This window comes from Bos javanicus, chromosome 4 (assembly GCF_032452875.1).
Source record: "Bos javanicus breed banteng chromosome 4, ARS-OSU_banteng_1.0, whole genome shotgun sequence".
NCBI classification, from domain to species: domain Eukaryota; kingdom Metazoa; phylum Chordata; class Mammalia; order Artiodactyla; family Bovidae; genus Bos; species Bos javanicus.
The window spans coordinates 37,522,271-37,544,758 of NC_083871.1; the positions used below are offsets into that span (position 1 = coordinate 37,522,271).

Sequence of the window (22,488 nt, forward strand, 5' to 3'; positions counted from 1 at the left end):
TAGTTCTGGATAAAGCTTATCAAGTTTATTGTGAGAATATGATGTACCAATTAGCTTTTCATGCTTAGCTATTAAAATTTCATTCAAAGTGTACAGTTTTTATTGAAATTCAACTTTTATACCTTTCTTGCAATAAGTGATCCACCTTCAGATCATTAAGCAATTTGTTTAAATTCTCCTGCAATTAATTTTAGGCAGAGGTCAATGCACATATACTAATTTACTCTTGAAAACATGCTAATTTATTAGTCAAATCGAATACAAAGTGAACTTCTGGATTGAAATATTCTTTCCATTTAGATCTCTGGGGAAAGATATTATTTTATGTGGTTGTATTTTTTTGGCAAGCAAATAGAGTGAGGTTGGGATTTACTTGATATTTTGTTCATATTTTTCTTTATTTATTACCTAGTATAAACATGGGATTATATAAAGACATATTTACATGCAATTATATCATTGTGTTGGAGAAGGTAATGGCACCCCACTCCACTACTCTTGCCTGGAAAATCCCATGGATGAAGTCTGGTAGGCTGCAGTCCATGGGGTTGCTAAGAGTTGGACACGACTGAGCGACTTCACTTTCACTTTTCACTTTCATGTGCTGGAGAAGGAAATGGCAACCCACTCCAGTGTTCTTGCCTGGAGAATCCCAGGGATGGGGGAGCCGGGTGTGCTGCCATTTATGGGGTCGCACAGAGTCGGAGACGACTGAAGCGACTTAGCAGCAGCAGCAGCAGCAGCAGCAGCAGCAGCAGCAGCAGCAGCATATCATTGTGTAATGGTAATATTAGACATGTTTCAAGTATAAGACACAATAGTGTCCTAGTGTCTTATACTTAAAGCACATTTTCACAGGAGATATTTTCCTATTTAATATGTATATTTCTGACATATTTATGGTCATCTCTTCAAAATTCTCAGCCTCTTGTTAAGAAATAGTTTCTGAACAGAAATTTTGGTGTTTTTTTAAATTAAATGTTTTATAAAGTACATTTAAATTATTTTTCCTTAACTACCAAGACCCATCTATCAGCTGCATAAAGTGGTCATGCTCAGAATATAAAGGGTTACACCATCATTGGATAAAGCATGTTCTTTATTTTGTAATAGGAAACAAATTGTGAGCACAAATAGGCTTGCAATGTGGTTTACAATTGAAAGCATGTAGTACCAGTCTTGGCCTCCACATGGTGCTAGTGTTATGTACTGGGACATCACAAGCCAGAACTACCTGTTCACGCCAAATAACCACTCGTACAGCCCATCAAATATAATTCCAGTAATGAAATAACGGATTCAAATGAAAAGACACTACACCTGAAATCCTGCCTCTTTAAAATCTGGCTCATAAGCAATAACAATTTTGCCAAATCATTTGTGGAAATTATAGCAATGCTAAACAAAAGGTGAAATGAAATAATGAGTTTAGATTTCTTCTTTCATCTTTGGGATCTCACCAGTGGGTTCAACATCATGTTCTTTTTCCTATGGACTGTTTTCGCTCTTCCGTCGATGGTTATTTGGAATGGTGTTAAAGAAAGGAAGTCCTTGGGGGGAAAGAGTCTTCACAGGACTTCTGCCAGGTTTTTTCTTTGGTCGTTGTGATTCCTTTGAAGTCTAAGATTCACTCTCATAGCCAAAATGTTTTTTATTTTGAATATTCTGATTTTCTGTCAGATTCTTCACAACTTTAAAGTTAGTGTTTGTTTCCATTTATGTTAATGTGAAACAGGTACATTCATTGAGTTGATGGCAGCTTTATGTGATATATAAACGTTTATATCCATCTGTCAACTGTATGACAGTTGAAGATACTATAAAATATTACAAAATATTTGGCCTTTTTCCTTAGTTTCTTGCCAACTGACTAATGGATAATTGCATTGGCTTTATGTAAATCCTTTTCTTCTTTCATAATGGAATACATTGTTTTCTTCATTTTATGTATTGGCCATTGTCCTCTGTAGAGTCAAAGTGAACAACTGAAAAAATGATCCAAATAATTACCAGAAAGAAATTAATCTCTGATTTCTAGATAGTTTAAGCTATATGAGTGCCTTGCTTCTATCACACAAATATTTATTGAATAAACTACCCTATGCCAGCTTGTTTGGGTCTGGTTTAACCAGTGATAGTTAAACGACAGTGGAGATCATAGAGAAAATGAAAGAGGAGTCAAGACTTGAAATAAAAAAAGTTGAAAATATATTACATTAAATTATCACTTACTTTCTTCCCTTCTTCCTTCCTTCCTTCCTTTTTTTAATGTAAATAATCCATAAACTGACCTTGAAAAAATTAGATCACTTCTTACCAAAAAGACAAAAAAATACAGGTGGTCTTAAATTCTAGAATGAGATTAAAGAAGCACGACTGAGCGACTTCACTTTCATTTTTCACTCTCATGCATTGGAGAAGGAAATTGCAACCCACTCCAGTGTTCTTGCCTGGAGAATCCCAGGGACAGGGGAGCCTGGTGGGCTGCCGTCTATGGGGTCGCACAGAGTTGGACACGACTGAAGTGACTTAGCAGCATGGATGGATAACTTCTTTATTGCAGTTTATGGCATTTATTGTTGGCCTCATACTGAGTCCCTCTCTTAAGTGGACTGACTATAAATTGTTTTATTTCCTTTAGGTATATTAGTGGTAACATTTTTTTGAAAATGTTGGAATCTTTTGGACAAAATAATATAAACATCAGTAACTATTGGTAAGTGAATTATTAGCCTTAAATCCTTTCTTGAAAACTTCTTTCTTTCCATGCAACCATAACTAAAGATGTGTTTGTGTGTGTATGTATGCCTATAAGTGTGTGTACATATATATGTGTGTATATATATATATATATATTTCTACAAATAGTCACTATTATTATCTGACAGATTCTTCTTTTAATACCTATTTGTTGCACAATTACTGCATGTTTCAATATGGAATAATGATTATTAATAGAAAAAAAATTATTTCTTGGGTGCCTTTGATATTGGATCTTTAGTAATTTTGCCTACTGTATTTAGCTCCAGTGTTGTGCCTGACTACCAATCTCCAAAGACCCTAGTCAAACCTAACAGCTTACGGAATGATATTAACAGAGTATACACTGCCATCTGACATGACCTTGGATGGAGGCTTTTATGTGGTGAGTTTAATCTCAGTCATTGAGGCTGGTTGTTGATTAAAGTACAAACTGCCTTGAAAGGTTTTTACTGTAAGACTATACTATTTCCTGTTGGAGAAGGAAATGGCAACCTGCTCCAGTATTCTTGCCTGGAAAATCCCATGGACAGAGGAGCCTGTCAGGCTACAGTCCATGGGGTGGCAAGAGTCAGACACGACTTAGCGACTAAACCATGTTACGTCCTTATTAATACTTAATAAAGATAAGTTCCAGATAGTGTAATAATTTGGAAGAGTCAATATAAAGTCTTTAAATAGTATTCTCCAAGAAGGCAAGTGTAATGGTTGGAACTCAGGCCCTGGAGTTTGGGTGTGAGAGTCCAGATCTGTTGCTTTATCAGTACTTCACAGGCTGTAAAAAAAATCTGTCTGCAATGCAGGAGACCCTGTTCAATCCCTGGGTCAGAAGATCCCCTGGAGAAGAGTATGGCAACACACTCTAGTATTCTTGCCTGGAGAATCCCATGGACAGAGGAGCCTAGGGACTTACTGTCCAGGGGGTCACAAAGAATTGGACACAACTGAGCGACTAACACTTCCAGCTTCACCTCAGGCAAGTAGTTATTTAACACCTGTGTCCCAGATTCTTCTTCTGTGTAAACGGTGGTAAAAATGGTGTCATTGAATACGGCTGTTGTCCGGATTAAACTGGATTATATGTGAATGTGCCCTGTTTGGGGTCTAGCATGTAGGAAGCAAATGAACATTGGTGTTATTATTATAGTAGTCATTTTTATTCTACTGAAATGGAATCAATTTGAAGTTCAGTGCTAGGTGCTGAAGACACATATCATGGATCAAGAACAAGTCACCATCAGTGCCACCAGTAGCTCAAAAATATGTGTTAAAACAGGCATCAGTTCAGTCAGTCAGTTCAGTGGCTCAGTCATGTCTGACTTTTTGTGACCCCATGAATCGCAGCACGCCAGGTCTCCCTGTCCAACACCAACTCCTGGAGTTCACTCAGACTCACATCCATCGAGTCGGTGATGCCATCCAGCCATATCATCCTCTGTCATCCCCTTCTCCTCCTGCCCCCAATCCCTCCCAGCATCAGTGTCTTTTCCAATGAGTCAACTCTTCGCATGAGGTGGCCAAAGTACTGGAGTTTCAGCTTTAGCATCAGTCCTTCCAATGAACACACAGGACTGATCTCCTTTAGAATGGACTGGTTGGATCTCCTTGTAGTCCAAGGGACTCTCAAGAGTCTTCTCCAACACCACAGTTCAAAAGCATCAATTCTTTGGTGCTCAGCTTTCGTCACAGTCCAACTCCAACATCCTTACATGACCACTGGAAAAACCATAGCCTTGACTAGATGGACCTTTGTTGGCAAAGTAATATCTCTGCTTTTTAATATGCCATCTAGGTTGGTCAAAAAAACAGTAAATTATAATGTATTATTATGGAAGTTTCTGTTACATTTTTAAAGGTAACTAATTGGATTTCTGCCTTTATAAGGAATTCTCTATTACCTATAAGGAAGAGTATGTAGGGAAACCTCCCAGGATCTGTAAATTAAAGATTTCTGGAGTTAGTGGCTCACGTAATTTCATTTTGCCATAAAAAGGGCATTAAAAAGTCACTGTTCTTTGATTAAAATCAATTAAAGATGATACCTATCTCAAAATGCTTATGCTTTTCTTTATTATCAAGGACATAGAAGAAAATTAGAATAAATCTAGTATGAGTCAGAAACAAAGAACTCAAGATTCTACCAAATGTAAATTTTGTTCAAATTTTATGTCTTTTTTTAATAATAGATGATCAAAGTGGAAAAATAAAAGTTCAGTGTGTTAAAATAATTAACTATGTTGATGACATCAGAATGGAATCAGCCAAATCTCTTTCACACAAGCAACTAGATTGGATCCTGGCTGGTAGTGAACTACTCTCAATAACATACAAATCAGGGATAATTTAGTTTTCCCTTTTCCATCATCCTCTTGAATTGTTGAATGTGGGAAAAAGTGAGTCCAGACTTCTGGAATCCTGACCAATAAACACATCAACAGCCTTAGTTATAACACCCATCAGCCTCGATGCTGTAGTGGCAGCAGTAGCTGGCTGTATTGGTGACTGATTTGAGGTGCTCCAGAATGTAGGGCTAGCAGAAGTGGAGGAAGGTTTAGTGATCTGGAAGGTCGTGACCGCTAAAGAGAAAGTTTAGTTCACAAAGGATCATCATCACTGCTTTCGTGACATGTGGTTTCTAATGGTTTAATCATGGTGTTCTTGAGATGCAGCACTATTTGTTCACCTATAAATACTTTTTTGTGTGCAGTGTGCAGTGTCACACTTTTTTGTGTGACATTTTTGTGTGCAGTGCTCAACTGGAAAAGCTCAGGGCATAGCCATCCCATTCTAAAAGTAACACAGGGATTCATGTTACTTCTCATTCAGCCCTCAACTATCCACATCTCTCTCTAGCTATATTAGTATAATAACTTCTACTGAAATAAGTTTTAATAGTAGATAGGAAGAAATACAATATTAGTGACTTATTTATGCTATATGTTTGTCCATGAGCCTGTTTCCCAAAGCACAGTAAGTGGGTGCATTTAGTTAGGAGAGACTATGTATGCTAATGATAACAAGTAAATCAAAAGGCTTAACATAGTATATGTTTAGTTCTTGCTTATATAAAGTTTTCTGTGGGCTGGATAACTTTCCAGGGCAACTGTCCCTACTATGATGATTCAGTAATTGAAGATGCCTCAATCTTGTACCTTCACATTTTGACATATGGCCTCCTCCTTTTCTTCAACCTTTGTTGCAGAAAGTATTTGAGAGAGAAAGAATTGCTTAGTAGTATTTCACTACCTCAGCCTAGATGTGATACATGTCACTTCTACTCATTTATTTGGTCATAAAATTTCACATGTGGTGACATATATACAATGGAATACTACTCAGCCATAAAAAGGAACACATTTGAGTCAGTTCTAATGAGGTGGATGAACCTAGAGCCTATTATGTAGAGTGAAGTAAGTCAGAAAGAGAAAAACAAATATTGTATGTTAATGCATATATATGGAATCTAGAAGGATGTACTGACAAATCTGTTCACAGAGCAGCAATGGAGACACAGACATAGAGAACAGACTTATGGACAAGGGTGGGGAAAGAGGGAGAGGGTGAGATAAATGGACAGAGTAGTATGGATGCATATATACTAGCACATGTAAATAGAGAGCCAGTGGGAATTTGCTGTACAATTCAGGGAACTCAGATTGGGGCCCTGTAATAATCTAGAGGGTGGGACTAGGTGGGAGGTGGGAGGAAAATTCAAGAGGTAGAGGACTTATGTACACCTATGGTTGATTCATGTTGATATATGACAGAAATCAAACCAATTTTGTAAACCAATCATCAATCAATTACAAATAAATGTTTTAAAACAGAAATTGTCACAGGGCTTAGCATAACTGCCAAGGGGCTGAGAAATGTAGGCTCCCGTATTTATATCCTATTTTCTTGGGGAGGAAGAAAAGAAAGAATGGATATTCTCAAGGGTATTAGTAAGTAGAGAGTCCCATCCCACAATATGTGAAATAATTTTAAGTGGTACAGAGAAGGTTTTTATAATGTTTGCTTGTTTTCAACATGTATTTGAAAAATGTAAGTGCACGCTGTAGCTGTGGCTTCATTTTATATAAATTTAAACTTAAATTGCAGATACTATAGTCTTATAAAAATGGTAGAAAGTGGCAAACAGATATCTAATATTTTAATAACACTGACCTAAAAGAACCACTGTGAAACTGAAATATTAGTATGTAAAACTTTAAGTAAACTGGGAGTACAAGGTGGGGCATTAGAATCTGCTCTTAGCCAATACCCTATGTGATTCAGCAGCAGACTGTCTTGGACCACATGCTGGGAGGATTGTTTCAGAGGCCAGTTGCTCTTCTGCTGTTAAAATTGGGGAACCAGGGACAGGGGAGCCCGGAACTGCTGATAAGTTCTCAGTTCTGGCCTTTTTTCTCACTGCCTTGTTGCAACAGTTAACAACAAAGGGTTTGGACAGAAACATTTGACCTGGTAGGGAATACCTTCAGGACTACCATTTTCCTTCTTACTTGGTTTTTATTTTTGTCTCAGATTGTTCAAACTGGCAGTCCCACTCCTCTCAGATCAAATGTAATAATATCAATAGATATTACTGCTAGTTCCAAAAGCCTTTCCATTCACTTAAGCTCTTCATTCACTGTTGGAGCTGTCAGTTTTATTATTGTTATTTCTATTTACATGTTTTCTAAGGGTGCCTAGAAATCTCTCCCAAGGAAGGTGGCTTTGATGTCCTAATTTGTCTATAACATTCTTTCTCCATGATGATTAATAGAAAACTCTTTTACTTTAAAAAAAAAAAAAGTTTGGTTTGGATGGTAAGTTGTATGATGACCCTGCTCCTGAGAATTCTTTTATTTTATGATGTGAATGACTGATTTGGTCCTAATGACTCTTCATTCCTTTGCTTGTGGTTAGAAGGCAATGGCAACCCACTCCAGTGTTCTTGCCTGGAGAATCCCAGGGACGGGGGAGCGTCGTGGGCTGCCGTCTATGGGGTCGCACAGAGTCGGACACGACTGAAGCGGCTTAGCAGCAGCAGCAGTATCAGAGCCACACAGAGGTAGCCGAGGCTATGGTTAGTATTTTTAATAGTCATTTTGGGGGGACATCATCTGTATGCTTTGTATAGACTAGAAAAAAGGTTAAAAGGACATAGAGAGAAGTTAAAGGGAGTAAGCAATGACATTGATGACTGAAGGATAAACCAAAGCACATTTTTGAGACACCCAAAGGAGTTCATGAATCTGGCACAGACTTCAAAATGCTCTAACCTTATCTAAAGGAGGACATATAAACACGGAAGATGAATCTGGGTGTATAGTGGTATGTATGTAACTAGCATCCATAACATTTATCCCTGTATCAGTAGTTAATGGTGTGAATTCTGTATCCTAATGAAATGGTTCTGAAATGTTACATTGCTTTAGTTTCATAATAGGGTTAGGACAGGCCCTGTACAAGCTTAAATGGAATTTCATTTGCATGAGTGTAGGCATGCATTTATAATAAAAGTTATATCCATCATATTTACTTTTTCTGGAATCCTACTGTTAGATAACACATCTAAAAGCTGCTATTTAATTTCTAGTTATTTCAATTCTGGAAGAAAGTAAAAGAGGATTCCAAAGGTATGTTATAGCACACTTAGAACAACTTTTAGGTCTATAGCTCATCAGACTGGCTCTTAAAATATGCAAGTGCCTACAGAGACCACCCCAGCTTAAAAGTATCTAAATACTTCATGTTACTTTACTGTTAAATAATGTTTAGAGTTTGTTATCTTTTGTAGACCTTGGAAATCTAATTATTTATAATATCCAGTGACATTTACATTTTGCTGAATATACTTTGCTTGTAGTAGAACATATCATGCTTAGGCAAATGGGTAAAGAATGCTTGGTTCTACATTTGTTTATATATAATGCAAAATAACTCTGTTATCTTTTTGTTATAAATGCATTATTTTAAAACCATAATTCTCAAGAAGTGTTCTTAATCATTACCTTTTAAAATGCAGAATGAGAAAAAAAGTTGAAATCATTTGTTGATCATTAACTTTAAACTATCAAGTCAAATATCCATTCAAGTTTATTGGTATCTTAAAATAATACCATTCATTTCCATGCCAACAGCTATGGAGTGTTTGGTTTAGTTTTTGAGATTGATTGAAAGTAGATTGTAAAAAGTTGACCTATTGTGTTAAGCTTATTTACACATAGTGTCTTGGAAAATAAATTCTAAAAGTGCATAGCAGTTGAACCCCAAGGTATTTTACATCCCAACTTTTCTAGTATCTACTGGGATCTGTCCCATAGAGAATCTCACTTACTATAGTTATCTTATATAGGAGAAGAATCACCTCAAAAGTTAATTATTCCAAAATTTGAGATGAAATTTATGACCTGCTTATAAAAAAGAATTTGCTTTTGATTTGAAGAATTTGCACATTTGAAGAATGGCACAAGACACTTTGTTAGTTTTAACACATCGACAAAACAATCACAGACACATTTTTTCAGGTTCTTGAAATGCTTTCCTTATAGCAGTTGAAAATGACATTTCTAAGATGCAATCAATATAAAAAGGCAAAAATGTGAAAACAATACAATTTCAGTGAAAAGGGGAAAAAAATCAATTTGGGTACTGAATGGTGACAGATAGATTGTTTAAAATGAATCTGTATTTACTCAAGGGTTAATCCTGATGAGTGAGAATTTAAAAGCCCTTCCTGACCCTCCATCCTCTTAGGTTATACTGATTTTTAAGTAAGCAGCCTATTGTATATCATTCTCCCTCCTGATTCCACTTTTCCATCAAAATGTGAACTTCTCTCCTGTCGCTGAGTGACGCGGGGCCAATAATACTGGGAGGGCGGGTGGGACGAGGGCACGTGGACCAGAAACACTTCCTAGAAACAGCAAGTATGCTGCTCAACCCCGCCTGAACTTTCCCGGTAAACACAGCTCGCCGACAGCGGCATCCCTGCTGGGTGGATCCTGCAACTCCTGGAGGGAATGGCACTTCTTGTTTTTAATTAGCAAGGTGAAAGGTGAATTAAAACTAGCTGTTTGGCAAGTCAGTGCAAGAAGCTGACTTCTGAGAGGCTTCAAGGAGCCAGAAGAGAAGAGGAGCTCCACGGGGGTGAAGGCAGTGCGTGTGCTGAGCTTGTTGTTGTTTTTTCTGAATGAATCGCTTGCATAAGTGACTCAGATAATACAGTTTCTTCCTGAATCTCCCCGCTTAGTGACTGAAAAGAGCTCTAGGCAGGACATGGCAGTGAAGATTCACTCCTTGGAATGTCCTCTTGCTCCGGGCTTATAAACAACTGTCCTGGGGAAAGGCAGGTTTTACATATCCAAACACAGCCTGACAAATGGCACTTTGGAACTGTGCTTTCTGATGACAACGCGTTCGATTTGTGACAAAGCCTCTCTCGTACGCTGCCCCTGGAGGGGAGTCCTAAGTAAAACTCACCCCGCCAGAGAGTGAGGATCGCAGCGGCAGGCAGCATGGCATCGCCTGGGCACCTCGTCACCTGGCTCCTGTGGGGCTACTTGCTGGAGCTGTGGACAGGAGGTCATACAGCTGACACCCCGCACCCCCGCTTACGCCTGTCACATAAAGGTAGGTGACCTTTTGTTTAGAAAAAAATGAGAAAAAAATTAAAATCATTTAACACTGATCTTTGGTCTCCAGACTCTTAGCATGCACCTGAAAAAAATTACTGCAAAATTGACTGAAGCTTCTAAGTACCTTTAATGAATAGGTCATGGCTAACCACAGCTGAAAATAGTGTAAAATCACAGGCTAACTTTAGAGATGTTATTTTTGTCTTGTAAATATTAGGTTTTGTTAATAAGTTCACTCACTAGCTGACACAACAGGAGAGAGAAGGAAGCAGGTTGTAAAAAGCTTTGAGGGGCTGAATCCACCAAGTTAGCAGTGGGTATTTAAATATCAATTCATGCATAAAGGGAAGCAAAGATGTTAGGCAAGGGCTGTAGAAATAGAGGTGCAATTGATTTTTTTGTTTTGTGTTGTCCATAATGGGGATGAGAAGAGGAAAAAAGATTCTTGAGAATAAAATGATTCCTTGCCCATTATAACAAAGTCATCACTGTGTGATTAAAATGACTCACAACTGTTATAAACTAGCTTTCCAATTAAATTGATTACTAGAAATTTTTTATATGTGGCAAGAAAAAAATCAGTTAACAATCCCTGTAAACTGGTTTATATTGATTTAAAGTGTTAGATACTATACACTAGCATCTACTCTTTTTTTAATGTAAATTTGTATTGCTTAATTGAAGATCTATATTCAATTGAAACGTTTATTTTATTCTGCTACTATGTTTTGTAAAGCAGCATTTAGTCATAAATAAATGATCAAATGATAGCTTTTGCATCAAGGTCCTTAAAAGCCAGTCATGAATAGGTTTGATGACCCTTCCCATAAACAGACAAACAAGCAACAAACAAAACCCATATCTATGAAAGTGACTTTGCTGACTTAAAAGTTTTTTGAAATAAATTTTCAGGAAAGAAGTATTTGTTATCATTAATCATTGAGACAGATAATAGATGGAATAGTGAAAATTACATAAGAAACATTTTTCAATTGTGTAAGCTTTTAAATTGTCTCCCACTGTAGAAAGTATCCTGTATTTTTAAAATGAGTATAATCTTTTTTTTATGTTACTATTTTTTTAAATTTTATTTTATTTTTAAACTTTACAATATTGTATTGGTTATGAGTGTAATCTTTACCAGAAGGAGAAACCAAACAGGAGGCCTCAATTTTAATGACACTTTTTTTTTGTTTTTTATTGGACAATTATCAGTTGATTTGATTATAGAAATGTCTCATTTTATAACAGCTAAAAATCTGTGGATATTTTCTTAGTTTAAATAGATTTCTGATAATCCTCCCAAGTATGTAGCATAAATTTAAGAAACACTTGACCCTGCATTTGTAAAGTATTTAAAATATAGTGCCTAGAATTGGTACAATTTATTTGATTTGTAAAGATGTATTATGGTATGTACCAACATACATATTCCTAAGAAGGTAAGATCAAATATACCTAAATGCTAAAATTTGATGTGATGGGATATGGACACACAAGGATGTCAGAGAAAGAAAACATAATAATGGATTCTTTTTCTATTGTAGACAAGTGGATAAGCTGCCAAATTTGTCAAGTTACCATTCTGCTATGCATGGTATCAACCTTCTATACTTTATTACTCTGATGCTTATTTTTTTGATAGCTCAATATCAGTGTTTCCAGAGATATCTCGTTTTAATATTTTTCCTTGGGGAACTTCTAATTTAGTCAGAGCATACCAGAACTCTGGTACATAATGTTGTCATCAGCCTCATCTTCAACACATCTCTCTTGATCAGAGGAGTAACTGTAACTGATTTTACAAGTTGTGTTAAGTGATGTGGGAGGACCACTGCTTGTATCTATGGATACTAAACTGAAAACTGCCGTAAGATTTCCTCTTGGCTTTTCTTAACCTTTTGGTTTAATGGCACTAGCTGAAAACGTGCAATGTTGTGCTTTTATATAAAGATAGTATAGAGTTACCTGAGAATAGGATGTTCCCACCTGTGCAGTTTAATTGCCAAAGTCAGTTATGATATCACACCAGAGATGCAACCTGAAGCAGCAAATGCCTCCTGCACTGCAGGTGTTTCATTGAAAGGGAAGCACAGAACTGTCAGAGTAGGGACATTCTGTCCCATTAATACAGTAAAAATAACACATTCACCTCTCTGCACTTCAGAATCAATGGACATTTTAGCAGTGTCCAAACACTGGGGACAGAATATTTTAGAGTATACTCTTTTGCTATCATAAATGATATCCAAATAGGTGAAATTTTAGTAGTCAGTAAATTAGGTGATTAATATTGTAAATGAATGTATGGTCATGAAAAATAAGATACATGAGACATAAGTAATCTAGCACCTTTGCACTGCTGCCTGACCCCCTGTGGAGAAATCCAATAAGGCTTCCTGGATGTGGTCTACTAGATATATCCAGGGATTCATTTCATAGCAGTGGTCTATGCCATGTGGGAAAACGACAAGCATCTTTCTTATATCTTTCATTATCAAGATGGTGCTGGAGACCACAAGCCTTGTGTTTCTTCCCAAAGAGGAGGGGAAAGTCTCAGTGTCATATATTAATATAAAGCTTTAATTAAATTATATAAAAATATGTTAAGAAAAAAAGTATCCAGGAATTGCCCTTTTTCCTCTCTCCTTCATTCTTCTCTAACCCTGGAAGTGGCATGTTCTTCAACAGAGCTTGAAAGGAGAAGACCATCAAGATCAAAAGGGAGAAAAGGAGGTGAGGAAGGGGGACAAAGAAGAACATTGGGATCAAATATGGAGCGTCTTATAGCTTATTCCTCACTGCTCTCCACCCACAGTGGGATAATATTGAATTCTTCCCTCTTCTGCTGAATATCCATTCCACTCTGATATTAAGCAAAGATGCTAACTAAAGGCAAGCCTTGTAAATAAAGAAATGAAATTTGCCTTTATTGAGGCAATACATATATCTTTGAATGCCTTTTACAGGTTCAGGATAAATTGGGTTAACCAAAACATACAAAGATAAAATGGCAAGATTTTGTCCTGCCCTATCAGAATGTTCAGTCAAGATATGGGTTGAGATTAACTATGTCAGACAAGTATTTGAAAGTTTCTGAACAGTTAAGAATGTATCACCAGTTTTATAGCCAATACCCTAAAGAGGGTAATTTTGATATAATTAGTATGCATTTATAATATTCTACCCAAGGATGTCTTTGAAAAGTAGGTATAAGCCTCATGACCGAAAGGCATTAGAGTGAAGGCAAGAGAATAGAGGGAGAGGTGTCCTGGTGGATTCAGGCACTTCCCTCTGCTGATGTCTGGTCTCTCCTTACTTTCACCATCCTGCAAAAATATAGCCTTCCTGATAATAGAGCTTGAAGAAGAAAAAAAACAAATGAGGAAAGAAGCCCATGTCAAAGAAGAAATCCCAGTGCATGTGGAAAGTCCCAGAAATGCAATCAAGGGAGGTTCCAGATGGGGTAGGTGTTCAAAGACCCCAGAAGGGACTTCACAATTGCAGAAGCCAAGAAGAATGTCTGCTGATAAGCAAAGGGTGTTATCCCAGGATGTTTGATGAAAAGATAGCTAAATAAAGACATAAATATGGCAGAAATTAAACAGTGAAAGTCACTCAGGCTTGTCCGACTCTGCGACCCTGTGGACTGCAGCCCACCAGGCCTCCTCTGTCCATGGGATTCTCCAGGCCAGAATACTGGAGTGGGTTGCCATGCCCTCCTCCAAGGGAGCATCCCAGGAAGTGAGCCCAGGTCTACTGTACTGCAGATCGATTCTTTATCATCTGAATCACCAGGGAAGCCCAAATATGACAGAGGATCATTGCTAAAATATGTTGATATTATAAATGTAGATTTGAGCATTGAATACATATCTATACGTATAAATATGGGATAGTATTAACTAGTCTATCTGTATTTTAATATTATAAGCAATTAAATGAATATTTTTCATAGTTCAGTGAGCTCAGATTTGAAGTGAGAGGTCTCTACTCCAGCTATAATCTTTCCAATTATACTATTGGTAGTTATCTGTGCCTCAGTTTCCTTATTTGAAAATAGTGATAGTACTGATATTTTTCACTGGGTTTTTGAGAAGGTCAAAACAGAACAATAATACTATAAAAGCATACTTTATAACCTAAAAATTATCTTATTGATGTTTCCTGAAGACTGATAGAAAATGAGAATATTAGAAGGAAACATATTCTAAAGATAAACAAACTTTTGGAAATCCTTAAGTTTGGATATCAATCCCAGCATCTATAATGGTAGAATAGATGACAGCAAAATTTGGTCGTGATTTGCATAAAATTTGTAATCTATCCTGAATGCATTCACTCCAAATCCCATTTCGTACCTTTGACCTCTACTTATAGTAATTTATAAGATAATTACATCATCTGTATATTCCAAGATTCATGGTCAATATTTTTGCAATAGAAGTCTGCATATATCTATTTATTATGCATACTCACCTTACACCACACATTTTAGAATTGTTTTTCCATTTATACAAAAAAAAAATGAGATAAAATTCTAGGATAATACAATAATAAATAAGTTTTGAATGATTATCCTAAAGGTTATAGTATTTATTTTATATCCAGGGCCAGTTGAAAAAAGGCAGTGACTGAGCCAGTTTTTCCTGAACCGGCTCATAGCTTGGGTTTCTCAGCCAGTAACTAGGTACTAGCAATAATGACATTAGTTTCACATCCCTGTGTGGTTAATAAATAAAACTGGTTATAAGGTATGATTCATAAAGAAAGTAGATTCAAAGGATCCAGGGGTGAATACAAACCTGATATCTGGATCTCCATGAGGGAGAGTTAGTGAGAATTAATTGATAAGTTTATTAAGAAACAGTTTATATTTGAAAAAAAAAAAAAGAAGCCACTGGGTAAGATGAAAGGATTACAGTAAGTTTTGTTGAGTTTTTTTTTACACAGAATGTACTTTTCATAGAAGTCTATATAATGATTTTAAATAACACTATTCTTTGTATTTTCATCTGTTACAAATATTGCTCGTGTATCACAGAAATGCACCTGGATAATCAAAAGCTTCAGAATGGCTCTATGAGTTATTCAGTTCATATGTATATATTGAGTATGACAGTGAGAAAACAGTTATCTTTAATGTAAAATAGGGTGAGGGGAGGTCAGAATTAGAGAAAGTTGTAAATAAATGGATTGGAGAAGGAAATGGCAACCCACTCCAGTGTTCTTCCCCCAGGGACAGGGAAGCCTGGTGGGCTGCCGTCTCTGGGGTCGCACAGAGTCGGACACGACTGAAGCGACTTAGCAGCAGCAGCAGTAAATAAACGGGGCCAATTTTGGACCAAAAAATGATTTAGTCATATAAAATCATGTCTCAAAAATTTTGTGAAGACTGTGTTCTATACATAATAAAGAACCAATACTTGTTCTTGACTAAAAAAATACATGCAGTAATCATGTTGTCACAATGGAATATTCTTTCAAAAGTTTGTGTTACAGTATTATTTTATTGTCCATGTCAGATTTGTCATTTAATGAGGGTATTTCATAGAGATGGTCTGTCTTCCTGTCTGGGATAAGATGACTTGGTGGCCCCAGTTCTATGACCACATAATAAAGCACCAAACATCAAATTGGTCATTGCTAGTAAAAATTATTGTTAGCAATCTGCTAAGTAGTTTTCTTTCATCAAAGATATCTGTTGGAATCATCCTGGGGGGTTCTTAGTGGGAGAGCATACAAAGATTTACATGAAAGATTTACTTTATCTTTGTGTGTGAAACTCTTCTGTGGTTTAGTAGAGGAATTTAGTCTGCAGGAATCCAGAAATGACACTTTGTATGCATGCATGCCCCTTCATACACAGCCACTGCAGTGTTAAAATGGTCTAGTAAGTTCAGTCTCAGAGAATTTAAAAGAAAACAAAGCTGAAATTATACCACTTACAACATTTTCCTAACGGCGTAAAGATTTCGATTATTTTCTTGGTTTAAACAGGATCAATTGCTATTAGTAGTCTTTAGCACAACATCTGATACTTTGGAATATCATATAAATTATACAAAGGATGATGATTCTTTTAATGGAGAATTTTTTCCAGGTATGGTTTTACATAACATTTGGAGCGTAAGAGAAACTATCAATGTCATTAGTTATTTCTTGGGCTTAAGCAAGCATTATTCTTTGTACTCATGTAAAGGATGATAATGACAAGACTGGATATTTTATCAGCTGGATTTTCTGGACTATGAATGAAAAAGATATGTTAATACCTCATTTGAACCAAGTAGTATAATTTCTGATAGTGGAGAACATTTTCTGTCAGAGAATGTGATGATTTCAAAAACAGGGATGTTTGTGGAATTGATAAGTTGATTTCCTATAGCCCTGGTGGGTGGTCAAAGCAATTGGTGGCTTGGGCCCAATGCTTAGTTCAGAATATTCCCACCATAAGGCCCCATTGCCCTGGTAACTTTGACTCTACAACTAGTATGGAAAAGGAAAAGAGAAATTCATGACTTGCCTGATTTCTAGGGCTTAAAAATATATTTCTACTTCTATCTTTAATCATCACTGCTTTCTGGTCAAGGACTTAGCTCATAGCCTTGGCACAGTGCTCATAGAAAAGTAGTTTAGTCCCAAGAATTACAAAACACTCTCGCATTCTGATGTCAATAGCCTAAAAACTCTAGATTTTGGATGTTGCTTATGGCTGCATGACTTGAGAAAGTTACTTATCTTTTCTGGGTATGAATTTTCTCATTTTTAAAATGGGATAATATTTAACTTGCAGCATCCTGAAAGAATTACACGAGATACTGCAAATTAGTGTGGTAAATACTTTAGCTTTAGGAAGCTTTTCATAAATTACTCATCAATCAGAAGAGGTTCAGGGAGAATTAGCCTACTCTTGTTCCCTTTTTTATTCTAAAAGCAATCATGAGTTAATTATTAACTTAACCTCTTAAAATAAGGGAAAATCTTTAATCAGTTTTTTTTTTTTTTAACTTGAAAGCAAAGTTTTTTGGTTTTGTTTTTAAATGAAGTCCACCTGTAAATGGAGTAGATAACTGGAAAGAAAATAGGATTTGGGTATCTGTTATGCTTGTAAGTTACCATAAGGTTATTTTATTGATAAATTAAGGAAAGTTGGAACTTTATCTGATGGCACTTTGGGGACAAGAGACCAAAGCCATAAAATAAACAGAAGTTACTAACAAAGGTAATTGTAGACCCAGCTTTGTAAGACACAATGGAACAGATATTACTAAGAACAGATCACACTGTCAGAAGTTAAACCAAACAGCGGCCTGTAAGCAATCAGCCCAACATACATTGTTTGCTTTGAAAGGGGGAGAAAGCTTTCCATTCTGCCTTTCCCCTGGACAAACAGGTAAGGTATATGCTGCCCAGCACAGTTCCTTACCCTTAGTAGGTGTTCAGTCAGTGTTCACTGACCAGGTATGTGAATAAAGCACAATGATTTAGAGCAGCCTTTTTTTTTTTTTTTTTTTTTTTTAAGAAATGCCTGATACTTGGGTGGGGTGAAGAGTACCAAAGAAACTAAGGAATCCAGAACAAATATTTATGGCTCCTTTGATAAAACATACACGAGGAGAAAGGCTGGGGCTTTCTCTGCCTGTTCACCTTCCTTCACCACAGGTTTGCATTGTGTGGAGCTACTGGGGCCTCCAGACACCTTCCAACAGGTCAACCATATTCTCTAATCTATAATTAGTCCTCTTTAAAACAAAACAAAACCTACTTTTTGATGCTCTTCTCATTCTTGAACGATCACCACAACTACTTCCTTTACTTCTCTATCATTTGTTTCTTTGACTTCTCAGTGTTGTCACCAACCCCCCTTCTCTCTTATTCTCCCCACCTTTATTTTCCAGATAGATATTATGATTTCTTCCCTACTTTAAGCCAAAGGTGAAATGAAAGCATTTTAAGTGAATGATGTCTATTTACTGGTCTGAGTTTACCTGAGTATTTATTTTATTGGCTAGTTCAATGAATAGAAGACATAACTTTACTCATTAGGTGTAAAAATGTGTTGAAATGTATGGCTTAGGAAATAATGAAATAGTAAATAGCTTACTAGTGACTTGGACAACTTACCCTGTTTATGTAACCAGAGGGTGGCTGATGTTCCCAGCACCATGACACTGTGGGGACTGGAAGGGGAGAATTAGGGTCCTGAGCAGAGCCTGCCAGCCTGTTCCCTCTGTGGATAATGTTGAGCTTAGTGTAAAAATATTAATTATGTAAAACTATCTATTTCCAGGTAGCTTTGGTTCATTTTCTCTGAGTTATGATTTTTTAACTCATTGAAACCACAATAGACAGGGTGTTTTATTTACAGGATAGAGCAGAAGAGTAGCATCCCTAAGGCTATGTCTCAGTGGTGACTTTAGGTGGCGCAACCAACTCCAGAAGCAGAAAAGAACAGCAGCAATGAAAATAGGAATAAAAACGTGAGGGGTCAGTTGGGGACATTGACCTTTCCCCTCCTGACTAGTTTCCTCCCAGGAAATGATGGGAACTGAGGAGAGCTTTAAATTCAAAGCTCAGGATGCACTGTGGAAATAAAGCGAAGAGGAAATGTGCTGACCGTGTTGCATATAGCTATTCACTCCTGCTGATTGCTTTTTTCCTAACCCTGAGTCAAAAATTTATCACGGACCATGTGACTTCAGAGATCCTTTCCAATTCTAGAAATGTAGGTCTCTTTCTCCTCCCAGTGTGTCTCATTTCTCCAAAACACTTTGAACGTTTTATTAGGAGACAGCCTGTGCTAGTGGAAAGAGTATGTATGGGTTCAGAGTTTTAAAAAATCCTAGATTTGAATCTACAGCTTATCCTATTTGATGTCATATTATTGATGCTAAATCATTGAACTTCTTTGGAGGCTTAATTTCCTCCTAAGTACACAGGAACTAATTACTGTCTCATGTGATTGTTGTAGAAAATAGAAATATACCATGGAGATGTAGGATATTGTGAAATAATGACATTATATTTTCTGACTTATGTGTCTTTAACTATGTTTTAACATCCTTGAGGGCAAGGAGTATTTTTTTGGTGAGATCCTTGTGGGCAAAATAAAGGGACTTAATCAGATCATTCCTAAACACTGGAGGTTAGTATCTACTGAGTAAAAACAAAACAAACAAACAAAAAAAGTTTTATGATTGTTTTTGGCTTCCATGTTATGGTCAAAATGACAAAAGTTTATTTCTTTAAGAGGTAGAGCTACTGCTGAATAGTTAACCTGAGAGAGGCTTAGTTGAGCTTCATCTCAGAGGAGATAATATTACTTATGATACTTTTCTTACACTCTTCCTCCGAAGTAGGGGCTGAGAGGAGATAGACACTGGGATTAATCCAGTGCTGTACAAAGTGTCCGGGACTGGCAACACTAGCATCCCCTGTGAGCTACTGAATTAGGTTGTTGTTCAGTCACCAAGTCATGTCTGACTCTTTGTGACCCCATAGACTGTAGCATCAGTCTATGGGGTCCTGTCCCTCACCATCTCCTGAAGTTTGCCCAAGTTCCTGTCCATCGCACTGGTGATGCCATCCAACCATCTCCTCTGTCACTCTCTCCTGCCTTCAATCTTTCCCTGCATTAGGGTCTTTTCCAATGAGCTGACTGTTCACATCAGGTGGCCCAAGTATTGGAGCTTCAGTTTCAGCATCATTCTCTCCAATGAGTATTCAGGATTGATTTCTTTTAAGATTACTTGCTGGGCAAAGGGCTTTCAAGAGTCTACTCCAGCACCACAGTTTGAAAGCATCAGCTCTTCCATGCTCTGCCTTCTTTATGTTCCAACTCTCACAAGTGTACGTGACTACTGGAAAGACTACAGCCTTGAATATAAGGACCTTTGTTGCAAAGTGATGTCTGTGCTTTTAAACACACTCTCTAGGCTTGTCATAGCTTTCCTTTCAAGAAGCAATCATCTTCTAATTTCATGACTACGGTCACTATTCACAGTGATTTTAGAGCCCAAGAAAAGGAAATCTGTCACTGCTTCCACCTTTTCCCCTTCTATTTGCCATGATGTGATGGGACCAGATGCCATGATCTTAGTTTTGTGTTTTTTTTTTTTTTAATACTGAGTTTTAAGTCAACTTTTTCACTCTCCTCCTTCATCCTCAGCAAGATGTTCTTTAGTTCCTCTTTGCCTTCTCCCATTATAGTGGTATCATCTGCGTATCTGAGATTGTTGATATTTCTCCTGGTAATCTTGATTCCAGCTTGTAACTTATCCAGCCCGGCATTTCTCATGATGTGCTGTACATGTAAGTTAAATAAAAGGATGACAATGAACAGCCTTATCATGCTCTTTTCTCAATCCTGAACTAGTCATTTGTTCCATACAAGGTTCTAACTGTTGCTTCTTCTCCCACATACAAATTTCTCAGGAGATAAGCAAGATATCTGGTATTATCATCTCTTTAAGAATTTTCTGCAGTTTGTTATGATCCACAGAGTCAAAGGCTTTAACGTAGTCAATGAAACAAAGGTAGATGTTTTTCTGGAATTCCCTTGTTTTTTCTATGATCCAGTGAATCTTGGCAATTTGATCTTTGATTCCTCTGCCTTTTCTAAACCCAGCTTGAATGTCTGGAAGTTCTTGGTTCACATAATGCTGAAGCTTGGCTTGGAGGATATTGAGTATAACCTTACTAGCATGGGAGATGAGTGCAATTATCTGGGTTTGAACATTCTTTAGTACTGCTCTTCATGGGAATTTGGATAAGGATTGACCTTTTCCAGTTCTGTGGCCACTTCTGGGTTTTCCAAATTTGCTGACATATTGAGTGCAGCCCTTTGATAGCATTATCTCCGCGAGCTTTATTGACAGCAGTGCTTCCTAAGATCCACTTGACTTCACACTCAGTTCTGGAGGCTTGCTGAGTCAGTAATTCTGGGGCTCAGGATTCTGTGTTTTAACAAACCCTGCAGGGGATTCCTTTATTTTTTTATTTTTGGAAGACAATTGCTTTACAATGTTACTTTGGTTTCTGCCATATATCAACATGAATCAGTCATAGATATACATATGTCCCCTTCCTCTTGAATCTCCCTCCTACCTCCCACCCCATCCCACCCCTCTAGAGAGTCACAGAGGACAAGGCTGAGCTCCCTGTACTATACAGCAACTTCCCATTAGCCATCTGTTTTACACAGGGTAATGTATATATTTCAGTGCTACTCTCTCTCTCCTTCCTTCGCTGTATGCACAAGTCTGTTCTGTATATCTGAGTCTCTATTCCCTGCAGGGAATTCTTAATGCACTCTTAAGCATGGGAAATACTAGGCTAAGTGTTTGGGATGATGCTACAGAGGAGCCTTGCTTTCATCTTAACTTTTTCATTTTTCCTCCTTCAGATCTATCACCCAGATATATCATAAGTGACAGCAGGTTAAGGTGTTATTTATTTAAATTTCCAAATTACAGCCTTAATCTTCAAAAATATATTTAAATTCATAAATATCGATTATGCCATTCTCTGCCTATTATGTTTTTCTATTAGATATATATATATATAGTATATACAGTTATTGATAATCATTTAATATATAAATTAAAGCTTTTAATAATTTTTCATGGCATAAACTGTGACACATGGTGCTATCACTGAGTTTAGATAAGAAAACATTTACAATTAGTGGATTGTGGAAAAGCATTTTGTAAGATTCCAGGTATCCTTTATCTCTCAATGGAAAGTTTTCTCCGACCAATGAAGCTAGGTGCGCTTCATTCCTGTTACACATCCTGATCTTTCCCTTAATGGATTCAGAAGTTTCTATATCTTTTTAATAGTTATTCACTCAATCATTCACTTAATACATAACTATTTGTTGAGCTTCTTCAGTGTTTTAGATACTAGGCATCATGCTAGGAATTTTAGAATAAAAAACAGTTCGCTGAATGGAATTTAGTATACTGGGTTGTAGCCTGGAACAGTGCAAAAATATTAGGTAAAAATTAAGGAAATCTGAACGGAGTATGAGTTTTAGCTAATAATAATGTATCTATGTTAGCTCATTAACTGTGACAAATGTACCGCACTAATGTAAACT

The 22,488-nt window shown here is 36.9% G+C and overlaps 1 protein-coding gene across 1 annotated transcript in view; it reads left to right on the top strand.

Annotated features, from left to right (window-relative positions):
* The first annotated feature begins 9,625 nt into the window (after positions 1 to 9,625).
* The window catches only part of SEMA3E (semaphorin 3E), a 274,339-nt gene continuing 261,476 nt past the window's right edge, over positions 9,626 to 22,488 (top strand). The window contains exon 1 of the mRNA XM_061413774.1: positions 9,626 to 10,380. Within this exon, the coding sequence (XP_061269758.1) occupies positions 10,266 to 10,380 (115 nt within the window). The 5' untranslated portion in view covers positions 9,626 to 10,265. The remainder of the gene's footprint in view (positions 10,381 to 22,488) is intronic.